A 17350-nucleotide genomic window follows, 5' to 3' on the forward strand; every position below is an offset into this window, starting at 1 on the left:
AAAGTTCTTAAGCGCTTCCAAACTCCTAGCATGAAGCTTTGCGATGGAACTACGGATCCTGAAGAGCTCATAGCTCAATACCGAGAAAGGATGGAGATCATTCCCAACCCAGGCACTTGAAGGAAGCTTGCCTGTGCAAAGGCTTTGGCTCAACCCTTACAGGATCAACTCTCAAATGCCTGTTAAACGTTCCCCCATACTCTATTACTTCTTTTGCACACTTAGTCACTATTTTCAATAACTAGTTTTCTTGCAGCAGAACCTTCGAGAAGATCACTAGTGATCCCTATTTAGTGGTCCAGGATCCTAAGGAAAGACTTAGAGATTTCGTTAACAGGTTCGACAAGGAAGCTCTGAGCATCCCCAACATCGACATGGCTACTGATGTAGAGGCCTTCAAGATGGGACTAATGAAGGATTCACCCTTCTACGAAGACCTTGTGATGACCCCATGCAAAAAACTGGATGAAGTCAGGTGTCGAGCGTTAAGGTTCATAAGGCTCGAAGAGGACAAAGAAATACAGAAGAGAAGCAACCCTTCAAGTCAATATGAGAGCCCCAACAGGAAGGCCGAATCCTCAACCCCAAGATCCTACAAATCGAAGCCCTATTCCAAACCGGATCATCACAGGGTCAATGCCATCGAGGATGAAGGAGAAGAAGAGGAACTTCCTAGGATCACTGACTATTGTTTTTCTGTGGATGTTTCAGGTATAATTCATGTTATGCAAGATCTTGGAGACAAAGAAAGATGGCCAAAGAGGGATAACAAGTCCACCAGTTGGAAAGACAAGTCCAAATGGTGTGCTTACCACGAAGACTTCGGTCACATGACAGAGGACTGCATAACCCTAAGAAAATAAATAAGCTACCTCCTTAGTAAGGGACACCTTAAAGAGATCCTCAAGAGAAAAAGAGAAAAATCCAAGGAGAACAGCCAGGATGGTCATAGGATCCCAGAGAAACCAGGATCTCCACCCCCCGACGCTAAGATAATTAACGTTATCTCAGGCGGATCTAACATCTATGGTACTTCTTATTCTCAGGCTAAAAGACACGCCAAGGTCTCCAAAACAAAAAAGGAAGATAGGCCACAGAAGAAGACCATGGTTAGCATTGAAAAAGAAATCATATTTGACGAGACGGACAGGGAAGGGATTCAAGATCCTCACCATGACGGACTCGTAATAACACTGTATATGGCCAACCATTTCGTGAGAAGGATCCTTGTTGACGGAGGATCCTCGGTCAACATTGTACTCCAAGACGCACTAAAAAGGATGAACATCCCATAAGCAAAAATAATCAAGAGATCCTCGGTCCTCATAGGATTTAGCGGGCAAACGAAACACAAGATTAAGGAAATAAAGCTACCAATATACATAGAGGGGGTAAACTCTATACAAAATATCTGTGTTATTGACACCTTATATTCTTATAATGTGATACTAGGTAGACCATGAATCCACGAGATGAAAGCGTTTCCCTCAACATATCATCAGTGTGTAAAATTGCCTACTCCATGGGGAACAGTGAAGATCATAGGAGATCAACAAGAATCGAAAGAATGTTATAAAACCTCTATGAAATCTATGACCAAACCTCAGCAAGCATAACAATTAAGGCAGGGGAACAACACGTCCTGGAAATGAAGGAACAAGATGTGAAGGAAGTGACCCTGGACTTCGAGGATCCTGAAGCTAAAGTCTTCATAGGATCCTCAATGCCTGAGCAAATTGAGCCAGATCTGTTAAAATTCCTAAGAACCAGAAGCAAAACATTTGCATGGAAACACGAAGATATGATAAGTATAGACAAGAGTATTATCACTCACAAACTTAATATTGACCCTTCTTTCAGACCAATACACCAAAAGAGAAGGAAGTTTGCACCTGAAAGGAATCAGATCATCCAAGAAGAAGTAGAAAAGCGCCTCAAGACGGGAATGATCAAGGAAGTAAAGTTCCCAAGATGGCTGGCTAACGTGGTTGTCGTACAAAATAAAAACGGAAAATGGTGAGTATATGTAGACTACACGGATCTTAACAAGTCTTGCCCTAAGGATCCTTTTCCTCTGCCGCATATTGAATCTATGATAGATGTGAGGGCTGACCGTGAACTCTTAACCTTCATGGATGCTTCAGCAGGATTCCAACAAATCCAGATGGATCGACCAAGAAGATACAACATTCATAACACCAATAGGTATATATTGTTACACTGTAATGCCTTTTGGTCTTAAAAATGCAGGTGCAACGTATCAGATACTGGTGAATCGAATGTTTAAAGATAAGCTGAGGGACACCATGGAAGTCTACATTGATGACATGGTGGTGAAGTCGATGAAAGCTGAAGATCATCTCAGGGATCTTAAAAAAGCATTTGACATCCTAGATGAATACAATATGAAGTTGAATCCACTCAAATGCCACTTTGGGATGAAGTCGGGCAAGTTCCTTGGATATATAGTAACCAAGAGAGGAATCGAAGCAAGCCGAGAATAGATCAAAGCAATCATCGAGCTGAAATCTCCACCTTCAACAAAAGACATCCAAAAGCTAACCGGAAGGGTAGCGACACTCAACAGGTTCATTTCAAGATCCTCAGAAAAGATGTAAACCCTTCTATGACATCTTGAGGAAGAACAAAAGGTTCGAATAGATTGAAGATCACGAAAAATCCTTTCAGGAACTCAAAAAATACTTGAGTTCTGCGCCATTACTGGTGAAGCCCATAGACGGGGAACCACTCCTCCTCTACCTGTCAATATCCTCAAACGCAGTAAGTGTCGTATTTTCCAAGGATATTAACGGAGACCAACATCCTATCTACTATGTAAGTAAAAGTCTTCTAGATCCTAAAGCCAGGTACTGTCACCTCGAAAAATTAATTGTCGCCTTAGTAACTGCCTCTACTAAATTAAGACATTATTTGAAACACATATTATACATGTAAAAACTAATTATCCTATTAAGAACGTCATGAGAAAACCATAAATGTCAGGAAGGATGGAAAAATGGTCGGTGAAGTTAAGCACGTTCGACATCAGATATGAACCAAGATCCGCCATAAAGTCACAAGTATTAGTAGACTTTGTAGCTGACTTTAGTGATGATCTACGAAACAAAGTAGATATGGAGGCCAAACAACTCCTAGAAGATGAACACTTGGGAAAATGGACGTTGTTCACAGATGGAGCTTCAAACCAAAAAGGAACAGGGCTAGGGATCATACTAAAGTCGCCACATGGGGACATCCTACCCCAGGTAGTTATTTGTGAATTCAACACTACCAATAACGAAGTAGAGTACAAAGCACTCATCATGGGACTAAAATTGGCTAAGGATGTTCAAATCAGGGATCTCTAGGTATTTGTTGGTTCTTTATTACTAACTAATCGCTTCAATGGATCTTATGCAGTGAAAGATGAAAGATTAGCACTATATCTAGAGATCCTAAAAAAATTAGCTTCTGATTTTGAGAACTTTAGCCTAACCCAAGTTCACAGAGAAGAAAACACAGAAGCAGACACATTAGCCAACTTAGGATCCTCCCTTAGGATCCCACTAGAAATGAAGATCCATATAACCCACATAGTAACCCCAGCCATAGAAACCCTCTCCGACAAATCAGAAGATCCTAAACCACCGACAAGCATAGCAACTGTTAAAGATCCTGACCCTAGGATCCCTCCTCAAAGGGACTCCGATGAACAGGATCCTCAAGGAAGTCCGCCATCATGGACCCAACCCATTATGGAGTATCTCCAGAATGGCACAATCCCAACAAAAGAAAAAAAGCAAAATAGCATTCAGAAAAAGAGTCTCAAGATCCGTGTCAATCCAAGGTAAACTCTATAAAAAAATCTATGGAAGGTCCATACCTTAGATTCTTGGAAGACCCTGAAGCTGCAGAAGTCTTGAAGGACATACATGAAGGAGACCGTGGCAATCACACCGGGGGGGTAGATCCTTATGCTCCAAAAAAACTAAGAACATGATACTACTGGCTAACCATGAATAAATATTCTTTTCTACATGCTCAAAAATGTAATGCTTGCCAAAGACATAGCAACATCCTACATCAACCGACAGAACCTATGCATCCTATTGTCTCCCCATGGCCATTCATGAAATGGGGAATGGATATAGTGGGAAAATTACCGGTAGCCCCATGAGGAAAAGTCTTCATGCTGGTGATGACTGATTACTTCTCCAAGTGGATTGAAGCTGAAGCCTTCGCTCAGGTAAGAGACAAATAGGTAGTATCATTTATTAAACGTAATATCTTGACCAGGTTCGGGATCCCGGCCGAAATCATATGCTACAATGGATCCCAATTCATAAGTAAAAGGACAATAGACTTCTGCACAAGTTGGGGAATCAAAATGATAACGTCCACTCCTGTTCATCCCGAAGCTAATGGTTAAGCAGAATCCATCAATAAAATCATAGTAAACAACTTAAAGAAAAGATTGGATAAGAAGAAAGGAAGATGGGCAAAAGAGCTTCCTTTCGTCTTATGGGCGGATAGGACTACTTCCAAAGTAGCCACAGGTCAGACCCCCTACTCTTTGGTGTTTGGGACAGAAGCAGTGATCCCCACCGAAGTAGTGATCCCAACGGCAAGATACTTATCGAAAGATCAAGAAAATAACGACAAGATCCTAGCACAAGATCTTGACACTATTGACGAACTCAGAGATCTTTCCAAAATACGCATTGCTGCTCATCAACAAAAGATCACCAAGGCTTACAATAAGAACATAAAACTTAGAAGGTTTCAAATGGGAGACTTGATATTAAGGAAAACATTCCAAAACACCAAGGATCCTAGTGCAGGAAAATTAGCTCCTAAATGGGAAAGACCGTATCTCATAGATGCTGAAGCAGGAAAAGGAGCATATTGGCTAGCAACACTCGAAGGAGACGTTCTGCCAAGATCCTGGAATGCTATACACCTCAAAGCATACTACATGTAAGTACGGTCGACTGATCCACAACAAAACCAAGGTACACATGTTCTTTATCTTAAAATCTTCGTCATTACTTGTTTTCTCCTTGAATATATTACTAACTTAAGCATCGGAGGGGCGTTAGCTACACTATCGCCTACCCCCAGCTAACGTTTTCTATGCCGAACAACGTAAAACTAAGGATCTCCATAAGCAATGATCCTGAAACATAAGGATCCTCAAGGTTGAACATCCTGAAACATAAGGATCTTGACACATGAAGATCTCAACGTCTTAATACTTGATAAACTCCATTACATTTAACGATGTAATCTTTAAACTATCATATACACAAGCTAGAGACTAATCATATCTCCTACGCTTAAGGGTACTTAATCCCCTCTAAGGTTTAAAGAGCTAATTACCTCTTTCACACGAACTAAGGTTTATACACATTGCTAGGATGCATAATATCTAACTGTGGGATATAGATAAGGGGATCATTTCACAATTTAGTGGCTTGGCAACCCTCTTATCTTTGAACATAAGTTAAGATCCTCAAGGTTTATAACATTCTCATGTTACCCAAAAATTGGGATCCTACCCCAGTGATTACTTAAGGTTTATAACGTTTTCATGTTATCAAAAATCGGGATCTTGCCCCAGAAACTACATAAGGTCTATAACATCTTCATGTTATCACATGTGGGGAATTTGCCCCAGAGAATACACTCGAATCATAACATTTTCATCTTTCCCATGAATTATATCATAAGTCGGGATCCTCCCCAGTATATAACATTAACGTGTTATCCATTGAACCTATGATGTTACACAAGAATTTTGTCAAAGCCTATAACCTAAATAGGTTATCCTAAGGAGAGATTTCCCATGTATGATTGAGATCCTTATCATCAAGGATCCCTGCCCTTAAGGATCATCATCAACCCTCATTGGTAAAGAGCCTCATTATCAGCAATGGACCGAAGTTCTCTCCAGAAGAAGAGATTTATCCTCAGTAAATTTCAAGACTTACAAAGCCTAAAAAAAACTTGGAGATAATTAGGTTCCATCTATCCTTATTCTCAAAGAACTCTAGATAAAGTTTAAGGGTCCTGAATTTTCTAGGGTCCTAAACTAAAGTCATCTAATTACCAAGATTTAAATATGATAGAAATGAACTACTAAAGAAATTCTGTTTCAGGATTATTCGCAGGAACCAAGCTTTCCAGGATCCTAATTATTTAAGGATCCTAATATCATAACCGCCATGCAGAAAAATCATGAGAGAGATATAAAAGGAAAATGCTACCATGACATTTAAAAAGGGGTTGTACACCAACCCAGCCAAAAGTTTAGTTGTCTTACGTCACTAACAAAAACAAAAACTATTTAAACTAATTTTTTTTGCGGGCCTAGACCTTAACCTGGTCATCATCGGTCGTGCCCTTCTTCTCCGCCCCCCCCCCCCAGTCAGCTGCAGTATAGGATCCTGGTTGGCGGTAGCAGGCTTGCCAGTCATCATAGCCAGTGCCTCGCGCCAACCGTCCACATCCCAGGAACCTGAATTCTCGAGATCCTCCTCAAGACGAATCTTGGCTTCCTAAACAACCACCACATCGCTGACCTTCGCTTCAGAGATCACATCCTCCATCTCGTGTACATGCTCCTCCTCCTCTCTCTCAGCCTTCTCCTTGCTGAGCATCTCCACCCTCCTCAAAAGATCCCCGTTGGTCGCCTTCCATATCCTCTCCTGTCCCTGAAGGGCTTGTTCGACCCTCTCTGCCCGGATCCTTAGATCAGTGCAAACATGATGAGAGACCTACGACAAAGATACAGTGAGTCAGCAAAAAACAAAATGAACAATAAAATGTGAATGAAGTCAACACTTATGACTTGGGATAAAGATACCAACTTTTAGAGTGCTTGCTTAGCTCTAAGGCTTTCCAAAGATAAACTCGTAGACTCAACAGTTTTTCTTTTCCGGGATCCCGGGGTCTTCAATGTCAAGTCTACAGTTGATCTTTTAGGAGGAAGAGAAGACAAACTCTTCTCCTTCTTCACCACCAGCTGGTCCTTCGACATGACTGTGTCAAGATCAGCAAGAGTGAAGCGAGCACTAGAGAGTGTGGCTTTGGATCCTATATAAATACATAAGAGAGGATCATTAAAATCTTCACCACAAACAGGAAAAAAACTAAGGATCCTTACCTGTCGACATGAGGTCAGTGGCGGAAGAGCTTTCCTACAGGATGGATTGATCAAATCAGAAGGATCTCTCAACTTCATACAAAGCCAGGAACTTCTCAATCTTCTCTTCAGAATCCTCAACAACGGGAACAAGCTCCTCGAATTTGAAAGTTGCAAAAAAGCAAACAAAATAAGAAGATGTGAATTCCAGGATCCTTATATTAATATGAAATAATCCTACCCTTTTTGACCCAGGTATCCAGCAGAAGATCCCCATTGGGAACAGAGTCACGTCTCACGAAGAGGTATCTTTCTTTCCAAGCTCCATCGTTATGCTTGGTTTTCAGGACTAGAGGAGATCTGTGGGTTTTGACCTTGAGGAGGAAACGTGAGTTCCCAAAGGTTGTGATATCATATACGTTGGCCAATTCAGAAATGCCTATGTCAAATCCTTTTGATTGATTTACCTGGTCGACCTAATATAGGATCCTCCAGACAATTGGCATGGCCTAGATATATGAAATCTCAGTCGCCCTAAAGAATTCAGAAACAATCCCGGGGAAAGGGTATCTCAATCCCAAAGAGAAGGGGTACTCAGGAAAGCACACCCAAGTGGGAGAGACGAAGTCGGGCTGAATGAGAGGATCGAAGGGTCTGAAAATAGCTTCGAGAGGAAAGGCTCCATTGAGTCTTAGAGACTCAATATCATCGTCCCCAAAAGAACACGTCTCCTCGTAAGAGAGGAACCCTTGATTGATAAAATCATCGTCAGGGAGGGCTAAGATACTTTTACGGGAAACAACAATTTTTCTAACCATACTAAAAGAAATCGAAACGTAAAAATAATTACCTTCTAGTGAATCGTCGATACTCAAAAAGTAGTACGGGTAAAGAAGGGAAGAACATGGTGAGTAAGGAATAAAGAAACCGATCATATCTATTTATACTAAGGAATTAAGGTTGATTTGACTGTTAACGGCTAGTTATCTGCCCGTTGAAATTCAAAACTTACCTAGCCGTTGAGGGTTAATTCTGGAAATTACCTTTCTCTCTCTTCTTATCTCCTTAATTTAAGTTATTCCTTTAATATCTACGAAACTGAATCTCATATTTTCAGGAATAACTTGGGGGCAATTGGTAGGGCCAGGATCCTTAAAATATCCAGGATCCTCAGCTATCTCAGGATCCCAACTATCACCGTTTTTATTTTTATTAACATTCATAACGGTTATATTCTGTTCATAATTAATATATATGCAGAAGTAGTCAAGGGAAGACCAATTCTCAACGAAGAATCGTTACATGTAACACCCCGACTCTCAGGTATAAACCTTTCAGTCTTATATTTCAATCTGAAAGGTCGACTTGACGAGTTGGATGCCCTGACTCATCGAGTAGGCACGGTTTTAGTCGCGGGTTTTAAGTGACCAACTCGACGAGTTGGAGGACCGACTCGACGAGTTGGAGCTGGAAGGTGAAACCCTAATTTCCGGGGTGTTGCGCCATATTTAAAGGGTCATTGGCCTCCCTTAGCCTCCATTACAGCCCCCTTTGAGTCCAGAAACCCTAAATCGCATTTTCTCTCCATATTTGTGTGTTTTTAAGCTTGGAAGGTGGATCTTGGTGAGAGGAACTTGGAGATCAAGAAGCTCTGAGCAAGGAACAGTTGAAGGATCTGAAATCTTCTCCATTTTGCAGCACTTGAAGGTAACAAGTTGTTACCTTGAGCTTCCTTCTATCCAGACCTCTTTATGTTTGAGATTAGGGCCATTTTAGCTTTATTGGTGTTTCATTTCGGGTATTGAATATGATCTGAAGTTGCAACTTCAAATCTAGGCTCATCTTGGTTCTTATGGTCATAAAGTTTCAGCCTTTAGCAAGATAATGCCTTATCCTCACTTAGAACCTCTTCTCTAGCTTGATTTTGGCCATTAACACCTTGCATGTACGTAAAGTTTGAAACTTTATGTAGGAAGTATGCCCTAGGAACTCAGATTTGCAATATGGAGCTTTGGGGTGGCTTATAAGTATCTGAATGGAGAAAGGACTGAAGAGACTCGACGAGTTGCATGGCCAACTCGACGAGTCCGATGAAGATTAGCCTTGAAGGTTTCTGCATGAACTCTGCGAGTCAGTAGGATGACTCGACGAGCCAGTTAGGGTTTCCTCGACTTCTGAACACGCATAGACTCGACGAGCTGGTAGTAAACTTGGCGAGGCAGTGAGGGTTTTATGACCTTCTGAACCCTTAAGGAACTCAACGAGTTGCTGGCTGCACTCGATGAGTTGGGTCAACATGGATTGTTGAATTTGACCGTTGACTTTGACTTTGACCAAGGGTTGACCAGTTTCACCTCTGGGGGTATTTTTGTAAACTGGGAATTTATGGGAGTGGTCTCATGGAAAATATAGGTGGTGGAGTTCATAGTTGTCGTTCGAGAGTTTGATCTTATCACTTCAGTTCGACAGTTTTAAGGTGAGTTTTCCTCACTATGCTCAAGGGTCTAAGGCACCAAGGCCGACCCTTTTTTATTGTTACTCTGATATGTTATGCTAGTATGAGCTGTTAGATTAGCATCCTGGTAGATAGGATGGTATTATGTTGCTATGATCTATAGACTAGTATCCTGGTAGATAGGATGATGTTATGCTAGTATGATCGGTTAAATCGGTTTGTATGTCTATAGAATGTTATGTGATTATCTGATATATATGTGCACATGTGGATTGGTGATTGAGTCTCCTTTGCTTTGTGCGAGAGCCAACATACCTGGGCATTCCAACGTGATGGTTGTGGGCCGTGAGTATTCCATCCCGAGGATGATTGGACTCATAGTATGAGGGCATTCCAACCCGATGGTTTTGGGCCTCGGGTATTCCATCCCGAGGATGACTCGACCTATAGTATGTTAGCATTCCAACCCGATGGTTGAGGGTCTGGGGTATTCCAACCCGATGGTTGATTGGACCCATAGTATGATGTTTGTGTTATATGTATGTTGATGTGCGTATGGATATTTTGGGGGAACTCACTAAGCTTCGGGCTTACAGTTGTTGATTTTGTTTCAGGTACTTCTGATTATCGCGGGAAGGCGAAGGCATGATCGTACACCTCCTGTTGTTTATGATTTGATTCTGGGATATTTTGACACTTAACTATTTTGGAAACAACTTTTGTAATAATCAATGGTTTTGGAATATTTTTAAAAGTTTAAATTTGGCATGATTTGTATGGATGTTACATCTCAACTATGATAAAGACCCAGAATACTTGGTCAAATAACGTTCATGAAGCTAGTCATAGAGGATCCCGAAATATCGGACATCTTGTTGACTAGTCTAGACTATAAATTGACACTTGTATCTCGCACTCAACACACTGTTTTTAGACTAGAAGCTTACTCTACGAAATTATTCACTTGTTCTTACGAGAATACTCTCTGTAATCATCATTTTACATTAATAAAATCATCAAGGCATGTGATCATTGTCACCTCCCAAGGTTTTGTGTCGGAGATCCTAACAAGGATCAAGGGCTTTCCTTGTAAAGCATTGTCTCACTCTCATTTATCATTTGCTATTACACAAATTGAACATCACAACCTCTCATTCAATTTGGTTGATTAATACTTGTGTGATTTTTGACCAAAACATGGGAGCGCCCAAGAAAGCCTCCGAAGCACCAAAGAAAAACACATCTCCGATCGCTACCCAAGGGATCCAAGATCCTCCTGTGTTGATTTCCAATAATAAAATCTTCACTATGATAAAGATAATGGAACGAAAAGTCACTCAACAGCAGGAGGATAACATGACAATACTCAAGGAAGTGGAGAGAATGAGGACAGAGATCCACAAGCCTCAAGAAGCAGCACCCTCAATCTTGCAACCCAATATCCCGAACTTTGATAACACGGGATCCTCAGTGATTAGCCGCAAGATAGGATCCTCAATATAGGTCTCTGTTCCCGCCTGGGGCACAACTTTAAGAGAGCAAGCCCATACTGGTAACCTCATCAATAATAATATCTTTACCACTAACTCTATGGACCCTGAAACAGGTTTAATCCCGATCATGGCTAAGGAGCTTCATCAATTAAGACAAATGATCTCAAGCGTGCCTGGAGTAGTTCAACTTGTACCGAAAGTATCCCCCATAAGGCACAGGATCTCAAGATTTGTTTCTGCAATAGTCGATATCGAAGTTCCAAAGTGCTTCCAAACCCCCAACATGAAGCCTTATGATGGGACTACAAATCCTCAGGAGCACGTGGCACAATACAGGGAAAGGATGGAGATTATTCCCATCCCCACTCACTTGAAAGAAGCTTGCTTGTGCAAGGGTTTTGGTTCAGCCCTCACAGGATCAACTTTAAAATGGCTTCTTAACGTTCCTCCTTACTCTATTACTTCGTTTGCTCACTTAGTTAATTGATTTAACAATCAATTTTCTTGTAGCAGAACATTCGAACGGATCACTAATGATCTTTATCGAGTGGTTCAGGATCCTAAGGAATCCATTAGGACTTTTGTGAGCAGGTTTGACAGGGAAGCTCTGAGTATCCCCAACATTGACATGGCGACTGCAGTTGAAGCCTTTAAAATGGGCTGAAAGAAGGACTATCCTTTCTACGAAGACCTCATAATGACTCCATGAAAAAGGATGGACGAAGTTAGGAGCAAAGCACTAAGGTTCATAAGGCTCAAAGAAGACAAGGAGATCCAAAAGAAGAGCAACCCACCAAGCTCATACGATCACCCCAATAGGAAGGCCGACTCCTCGGCCCAAAGATCCTATAAGTCAAAACCATATTCCAAACCTAACCATCATAGGGTTAATGCCCTTGAAGATGAAGGAGAGGAAGAAGACTTTCCTAAAATTACTAACTATTGTTTTTTTAATTTATGTATATTTCAGGCGTATTATTTTCCATGCATGATCTTGGAGACAAAGCAAGATGGCCAAGAAAAGGAGAAAAATCCACCACTTGGAAAGACAAATCCAAATGGTGTGCATACCATGAAGACTTTGGTCATATCACAGAGGATTGCATAGCTCTTAGAAAGGAAATCAGCTACCTCTTAGGCAAAGGATACCTCAAATAAATCCTTGGAAGAAGAAAGGAGAGATCCAAAGAAAAAGATCAGGATCCTCAGAAGATCCTCGACAAACCAGGATCCCCTCCTGCTAACGCCAAGGCAATCAATGTGATCTCTGGAGGATCTGACATTTGTGGTACCTCTTATTCTGCAGCAAAGAGGCACACCAAAGTGTCAAAAATAAAAAATGAAAAAGGGTCACGGAAGAATACGTCATCACAAACGAGAAAGATATCACCTTCGACGAAGCAGATAGACAAGACATTCAGGATCCTAACCATGACAGATTGGTGATCACTCTCTACATTGCCAACCATTTCGTCAGAAGGATCATTGTCGATGGAGGATCCTCAGTCAACATTATACTACTGGACGCATTAAAAATAATGAACATCCCGGAGTCCGAAATAGTTAGAAGATCATCAGTGTTGATTGGATTCAGCGGCGAAACCAAACACACCGTCGGCGAGATAAAGTTGCCTATCTACATAAAGGGGGTAAAACTCTACGAAACTTTTTTGAGTAATTGATATGTTATCCTCTTATAATGCTATACTAATTAGACCATGGATCCACGAAATGAAGGTTGTGCCATCGACATATCATGTCACACCCCCGAACCGATAAAACGACGAAAACGTCCAGGGGCGGATGACGTCATGTACAATACCATAACAATTGAATAATAGAGATCAAAGCAAACACAACCATCATAAATATAATTGATAAAGTTACATCATTTGTATGTGTTACATGTTTCAAAAATCAATTACAATATGATGATATAAGACTTCACTGACGTCTTAGCGTCTCATCTTCAAAAGCTTGTTATTACATATCTTAGTGATTCCTTGAGAATACAAGTAGTTTCGAAAAAGTTTCAACATTTAAGTTGGTGAGTTCATAAGCATTTTGTATGAGAAAGGTATGTCTTTGTTCCTTGAAAATGATAGTGTGTTCTTCCAGAAAATCAAATATTTTCTTTTAGATGTAGTGTAGTCTTAAACACCCTAAGACTGAAAATGTATAGGAAATGATGTACTCTAAAGTAGTATAATGTAGTTTTATATCTTTATAAAACCATTTTAATGCATGCATGTTTCCAGAAATGTAAACTGTATTGTACTGGAAAATAATGTATTGTAGTTGTATCTATGCAATACCCTTTTTATGTATGTTTCTAGAAATGTAAATTGTATTGTACTGGAAAATAATGTACTGTAAATGTATCTGTGTAACACCCTTTTAATGTATGTTTCAAGAAATGTAAATTGTATTGTACTGGAAAATAGTGTAATGTAGTTTTATATAAATAAAACCATTTGAAGACATGTATGTATTCGTAAACCAAACGTATTGTTAATATCCCTTGTGAGTTATTATAACCATACTTAGCGACTATTGGCCTGTTACGACATTCTTCAGGTGTCGAAATGTTACGACATTTGTCACCCTAGACCTGTCGGTCTAACTATAGCTAACAGTTTAGGTGCGGGATTGTCAGTCCCATATAGATCTATACACAATTGTCACGTTCTCCCTCCAGGAGACTCTGATTATAAAAATAGGACTTTTGTTGGTACTTTGGTAAGTACTTGAAGACGTGTCTCATAAAGCTATATTGACTGTTTACGTGTAGTATGATGAAAATTCTTTTTTCTTGTAAATGTATGTATCACCGTTTTATAGTGGTTATGGTATAAAATAATTATAATTTGGAATAATTATTTTATATTGTATCTTGAAAAGGTATAATAACAGTGTGTATGTCCCATAAACTATACCTATTATAGTTTATAAAAATGTTTCTCTGAAGTGATGAATCCTTTGTATACCATTATCAATTTATCGTGATAATAAAATGAAATGAAATAATAATTATATATACGTTTATATAATTATACCATTTTGCTCAAAATATTACAAAAGGGTTAACGTTTTATAAACTATATTTATATAGTTTATTTATTGAATCCATTTGTACCCATTTCATATATATATATATATATATATATATATATATATATATATTGTAAGAAAACCGTAGTGTATTTATACGAAAACATTGTATGTATACGTTCCTGAATTTGAAGGTGACGATATTTCATGTATTATTGCATTTTCGAATAAAATATAGAAAGCATATATAACGATTTGTATATTAACACAAATTTTATTGTGTTTTATTTGTATCCCCCCCCCCCCCAAAAAAAACATAGAAAAATCTTGAAAACTGTAGGGGTATGAACTCACCTCGTGTGTGTTCTTGGCTGGATAATGAAGTGACAGTGATAATCTTCAAGTTAGAACAATTGAAAGTGGTTGTAATCCTAATAGTTTTTAACACGTAAATATGTGTGTAAATTAGTTAAACTATCAAGGGAAGTGTTATATGAATACTATATGTGTGAGGAAACATACAATATATACCTTAGAATTAATTGAAGAACTTTGCTTCCTGAGGAAAGTTTGAAGGTGTTCTGGGAATGTTTGAAGGAATTTTTGAATTTTGCTTGAAGATTTGAAGATGTTAAGAACACTTTTGAGAGTAATTTGCGAGATTTTGAAGAGTGAAATGATTTGACACTTGCATTGAAATGTGTATTTTAATACTTTGGAAGGTGTGCCACCGTTTAAAATATGAGATTTAGGCCTTATCCTCACCAAAATCACTTTGATTTCGGTCTAAAGTTCCCACCGAGAACTAGGTCTTCGGCTTAGAGGGATTTCGATCAAGGAAGGTTCTCGGTCTCGCATGGTGATCTCGGCCAAGAAGAGATTTCAGTCCATGTGGTTTTCGGTCTTAATTGCTCCACAAAAGGGATTTCAGTTTTGGTGGTTTTTGATTCCAAAAACCGAAAACCTTTAAAGCCAATGTGAATTTTCATTATTTAAGACTTATTTATTTGGAAATTTTTAACTATTGTCTTTTGTTGGCACAATTGACTTTTTGTTTGACTTAGTTTGACTCATTTGACTTTATTGACCCAAAATAACCGGTTGTTACATATCATCAGTGTGTAAAGATGCTTACCCCATGGGGGGCAGTGAAGATCATAGGAGATCAACAAGAATCCAAAGAATGCTACAAGACTTCGATGAAATATTCGACGATACCATGACAAGCATGGTAATTAAAGCAGGGGGACGAGACGTATTGGAAACAAGAGATCAAGATGCAAGAGAAGTGCCCCTGAACCTTGAGGATACTGAAGCCAAAATTCTCATAGGATCCTACATGCCTGAACAAATTGAACAAGATCTAATAAAGTTCCTCAAAGCTAGAAGCAAGACATTTACATGGAAGCACTAGGACATGACAGGTATAGACAAAAATACAATAACACATAAACTTAACATTGATCCATATTTCAAACCAATACACCAAAAGAGAATGAAGTTCGCACCAGAGAGAAACCAAATTATACAAGAAGAAGTAGAAAAACTGCTTAAAAACGGGAATGATCAAGGATGTGAAATTCCCAAGGTGGCTAGCTAATGTGGTCGTGGTACAAAAGAAGAATGGTAAATGGAAAATGTGTGTAGACTACGCGGATCATAACAAGGCTTGATCCAAGGATCCTTTCCCTCTACTACACATAGACTCCATGATAGACGTGACATCGGGTCATGAATTATTAACATTCATGGATGCATCAGTAGGATTCCAACAGATCCAGATGGAACCATCTGACCAAGAGGATACAGAATTCATAACTCCAACATGTATCTATTGTTATACGGCCATGCCATTTGGTCTTAAAAATGCAGGTGCAACATACCAAAGGCTAGTCAACAAGATGTTCAAATAGAAACTGGGGGACACCATGGAAGTCTACATCGATGACATGGTGGTCAAATCTAAGAAAGCTGAAGATCATCTCAAGGATCTTGAAGAAGCCTTCGACATATTGGACGAATATAACATGAAGCTGAATCCCTCCAAGTGTCACTTTGGAATGAGATCAGGAAATTTTCTTGGATACATGGTGACCATAAGAGGAATTGAAGCAATCCCGGAGCAAATCAAGGCCATCCTCGATCTAAGATCACCATCCTCGATAAAAGATATTTAAAGACTAACAGGAAGAGTGGCAGCCCTAAACATGTTCATCTCAAGATCCTCAGAAAAATGCAAGCCTTTCTACGACATCTTGAAGAAGAAAAAAAAGTTCGAGTGGACCAAGGAACATGAAGATGCTTTCCAGGAACTTAAAAAATATTTTAGTTTAGCACCCCTATTGCTAAAACCATTAGATGGGGAACCACTTTTTCTCTACCTTTCAGTATCCTCAAACGCGTTGGGTGTAGTATTAGCTAAGGATCTTAATGGGGACCAACATCCCATCCACTACGTAAGTAAAAGTCTCTTGGATCCTGAGACCATGTACTCCCACCTTGAAAAACTCATACTTGCATTAGTAACTGCTTCTACTAAATTAAGACACTATTTTGAAACACATCCTATAAATGTAAGAACTAATTATCCCATTAAGAATGTTATGAGAAAACCAGAAATGTCAGGAAGGATGGCAAAGTGGTCCGTGAAACTAAGCACATACGACATAAAATATAATCCAAGATTCGCTATAAAGTCTCAAGCGTTGGAAGGTTTTGCGACCGAATTTAGTGATGATCTACAAGCTGAAGTAGAAATAGAAGCCAAACAACTTCTAGAAGAAGAAAACATGGGAATATGGACATTACTCACAGATGGAGTGTCAAACCAAAGAGGAACTGGCGTAGGGATCATACTAAAATCGCCACAGGGGGGCATCCTTCCCCAAGCAATCATATATGAATTCAATGCAATCAACAATGAGGCAGAATACGAGGCACTAATCATGGGATTATAGTTAGCCAAGGATCTTCAAATCAAGGTTCTTTAGGTATTCGTCAATTCTTTATTATTGACTAACCATTTTAATGGATCCTATGCAGTAAAAGGAGAAAGACTAGCATTATATCTCCAGATCCTCAAAAAATTAGCCTCAATTATTCGAAGCATTTAGCCTAAACCAAGTTCCTAGAGAAGACAATGTTGAAGCAGATACTTTAGCCAACCTAGGATCTTCTATTAGCATCCCGCCAGAAACCAGAATCCCG

The 17350-nt window shown here is 39.5% G+C and overlaps 2 protein-coding genes across 2 annotated transcripts; both read left to right on the top strand.

Moving 5' to 3' along the window:
- Positions 1-4198: 4198 nt before the first annotated feature.
- On the top strand, positions 4199-4981 carry LOC145114360 (uncharacterized). Its single transcript, XM_079050351.1, has 2 exons — positions 4199-4246; positions 4469-4981. Exons 1-2 carry the CDS (start codon positions 4199-4201, stop codon positions 4979-4981), a joined length of 561 nt encoding a protein of 186 aa, XP_078906477.1.
- Positions 4982-16629: 11648 nt separating this feature from the next.
- On the top strand, positions 16630-17100 carry LOC145114361 (uncharacterized). Its single transcript, XM_079050352.1, has one exon. It carries the CDS (start codon positions 16630-16632, stop codon positions 17098-17100), a length of 471 nt encoding a protein of 156 aa, XP_078906478.1.
- The last annotated feature ends 250 nt before the right edge of the window (positions 17101-17350 follow it).

Source organism: Lactuca virosa, chromosome 5 (genome assembly GCF_052849685.1).
Source record: "Lactuca virosa cultivar CGN04683 chromosome 5, Lactuca_virosa_CGN04683_v6, whole genome shotgun sequence".
NCBI classification, from domain to species: domain Eukaryota; kingdom Viridiplantae; phylum Streptophyta; class Magnoliopsida; order Asterales; family Asteraceae; genus Lactuca; species Lactuca virosa.

What these genes read in the sequence shown, in the direction of transcription:
- LOC145114360 (XM_079050351.1), top strand. Translation starts at nt 4,199, where the DNA reads ATGACTGATTACTTCTCCAAGTGGATTGAAGCTGAAGCCTTCGCTCAG. An exon ending in AAGCTGAAGCCTTCGCTCAG is followed by an intron (nt 4,247 to 4,468) that starts GTAAGAGACAAA and finishes AACAACTTAAAG; the next exon opens with AAAAGATTGGATAAGAAGAA.
- LOC145114361 (XM_079050352.1), top strand. Translation starts at nt 16,630, where the DNA reads ATGTACTCCCACCTTGAAAAACTCATACTTGCATTAGTAACTGCTTCT.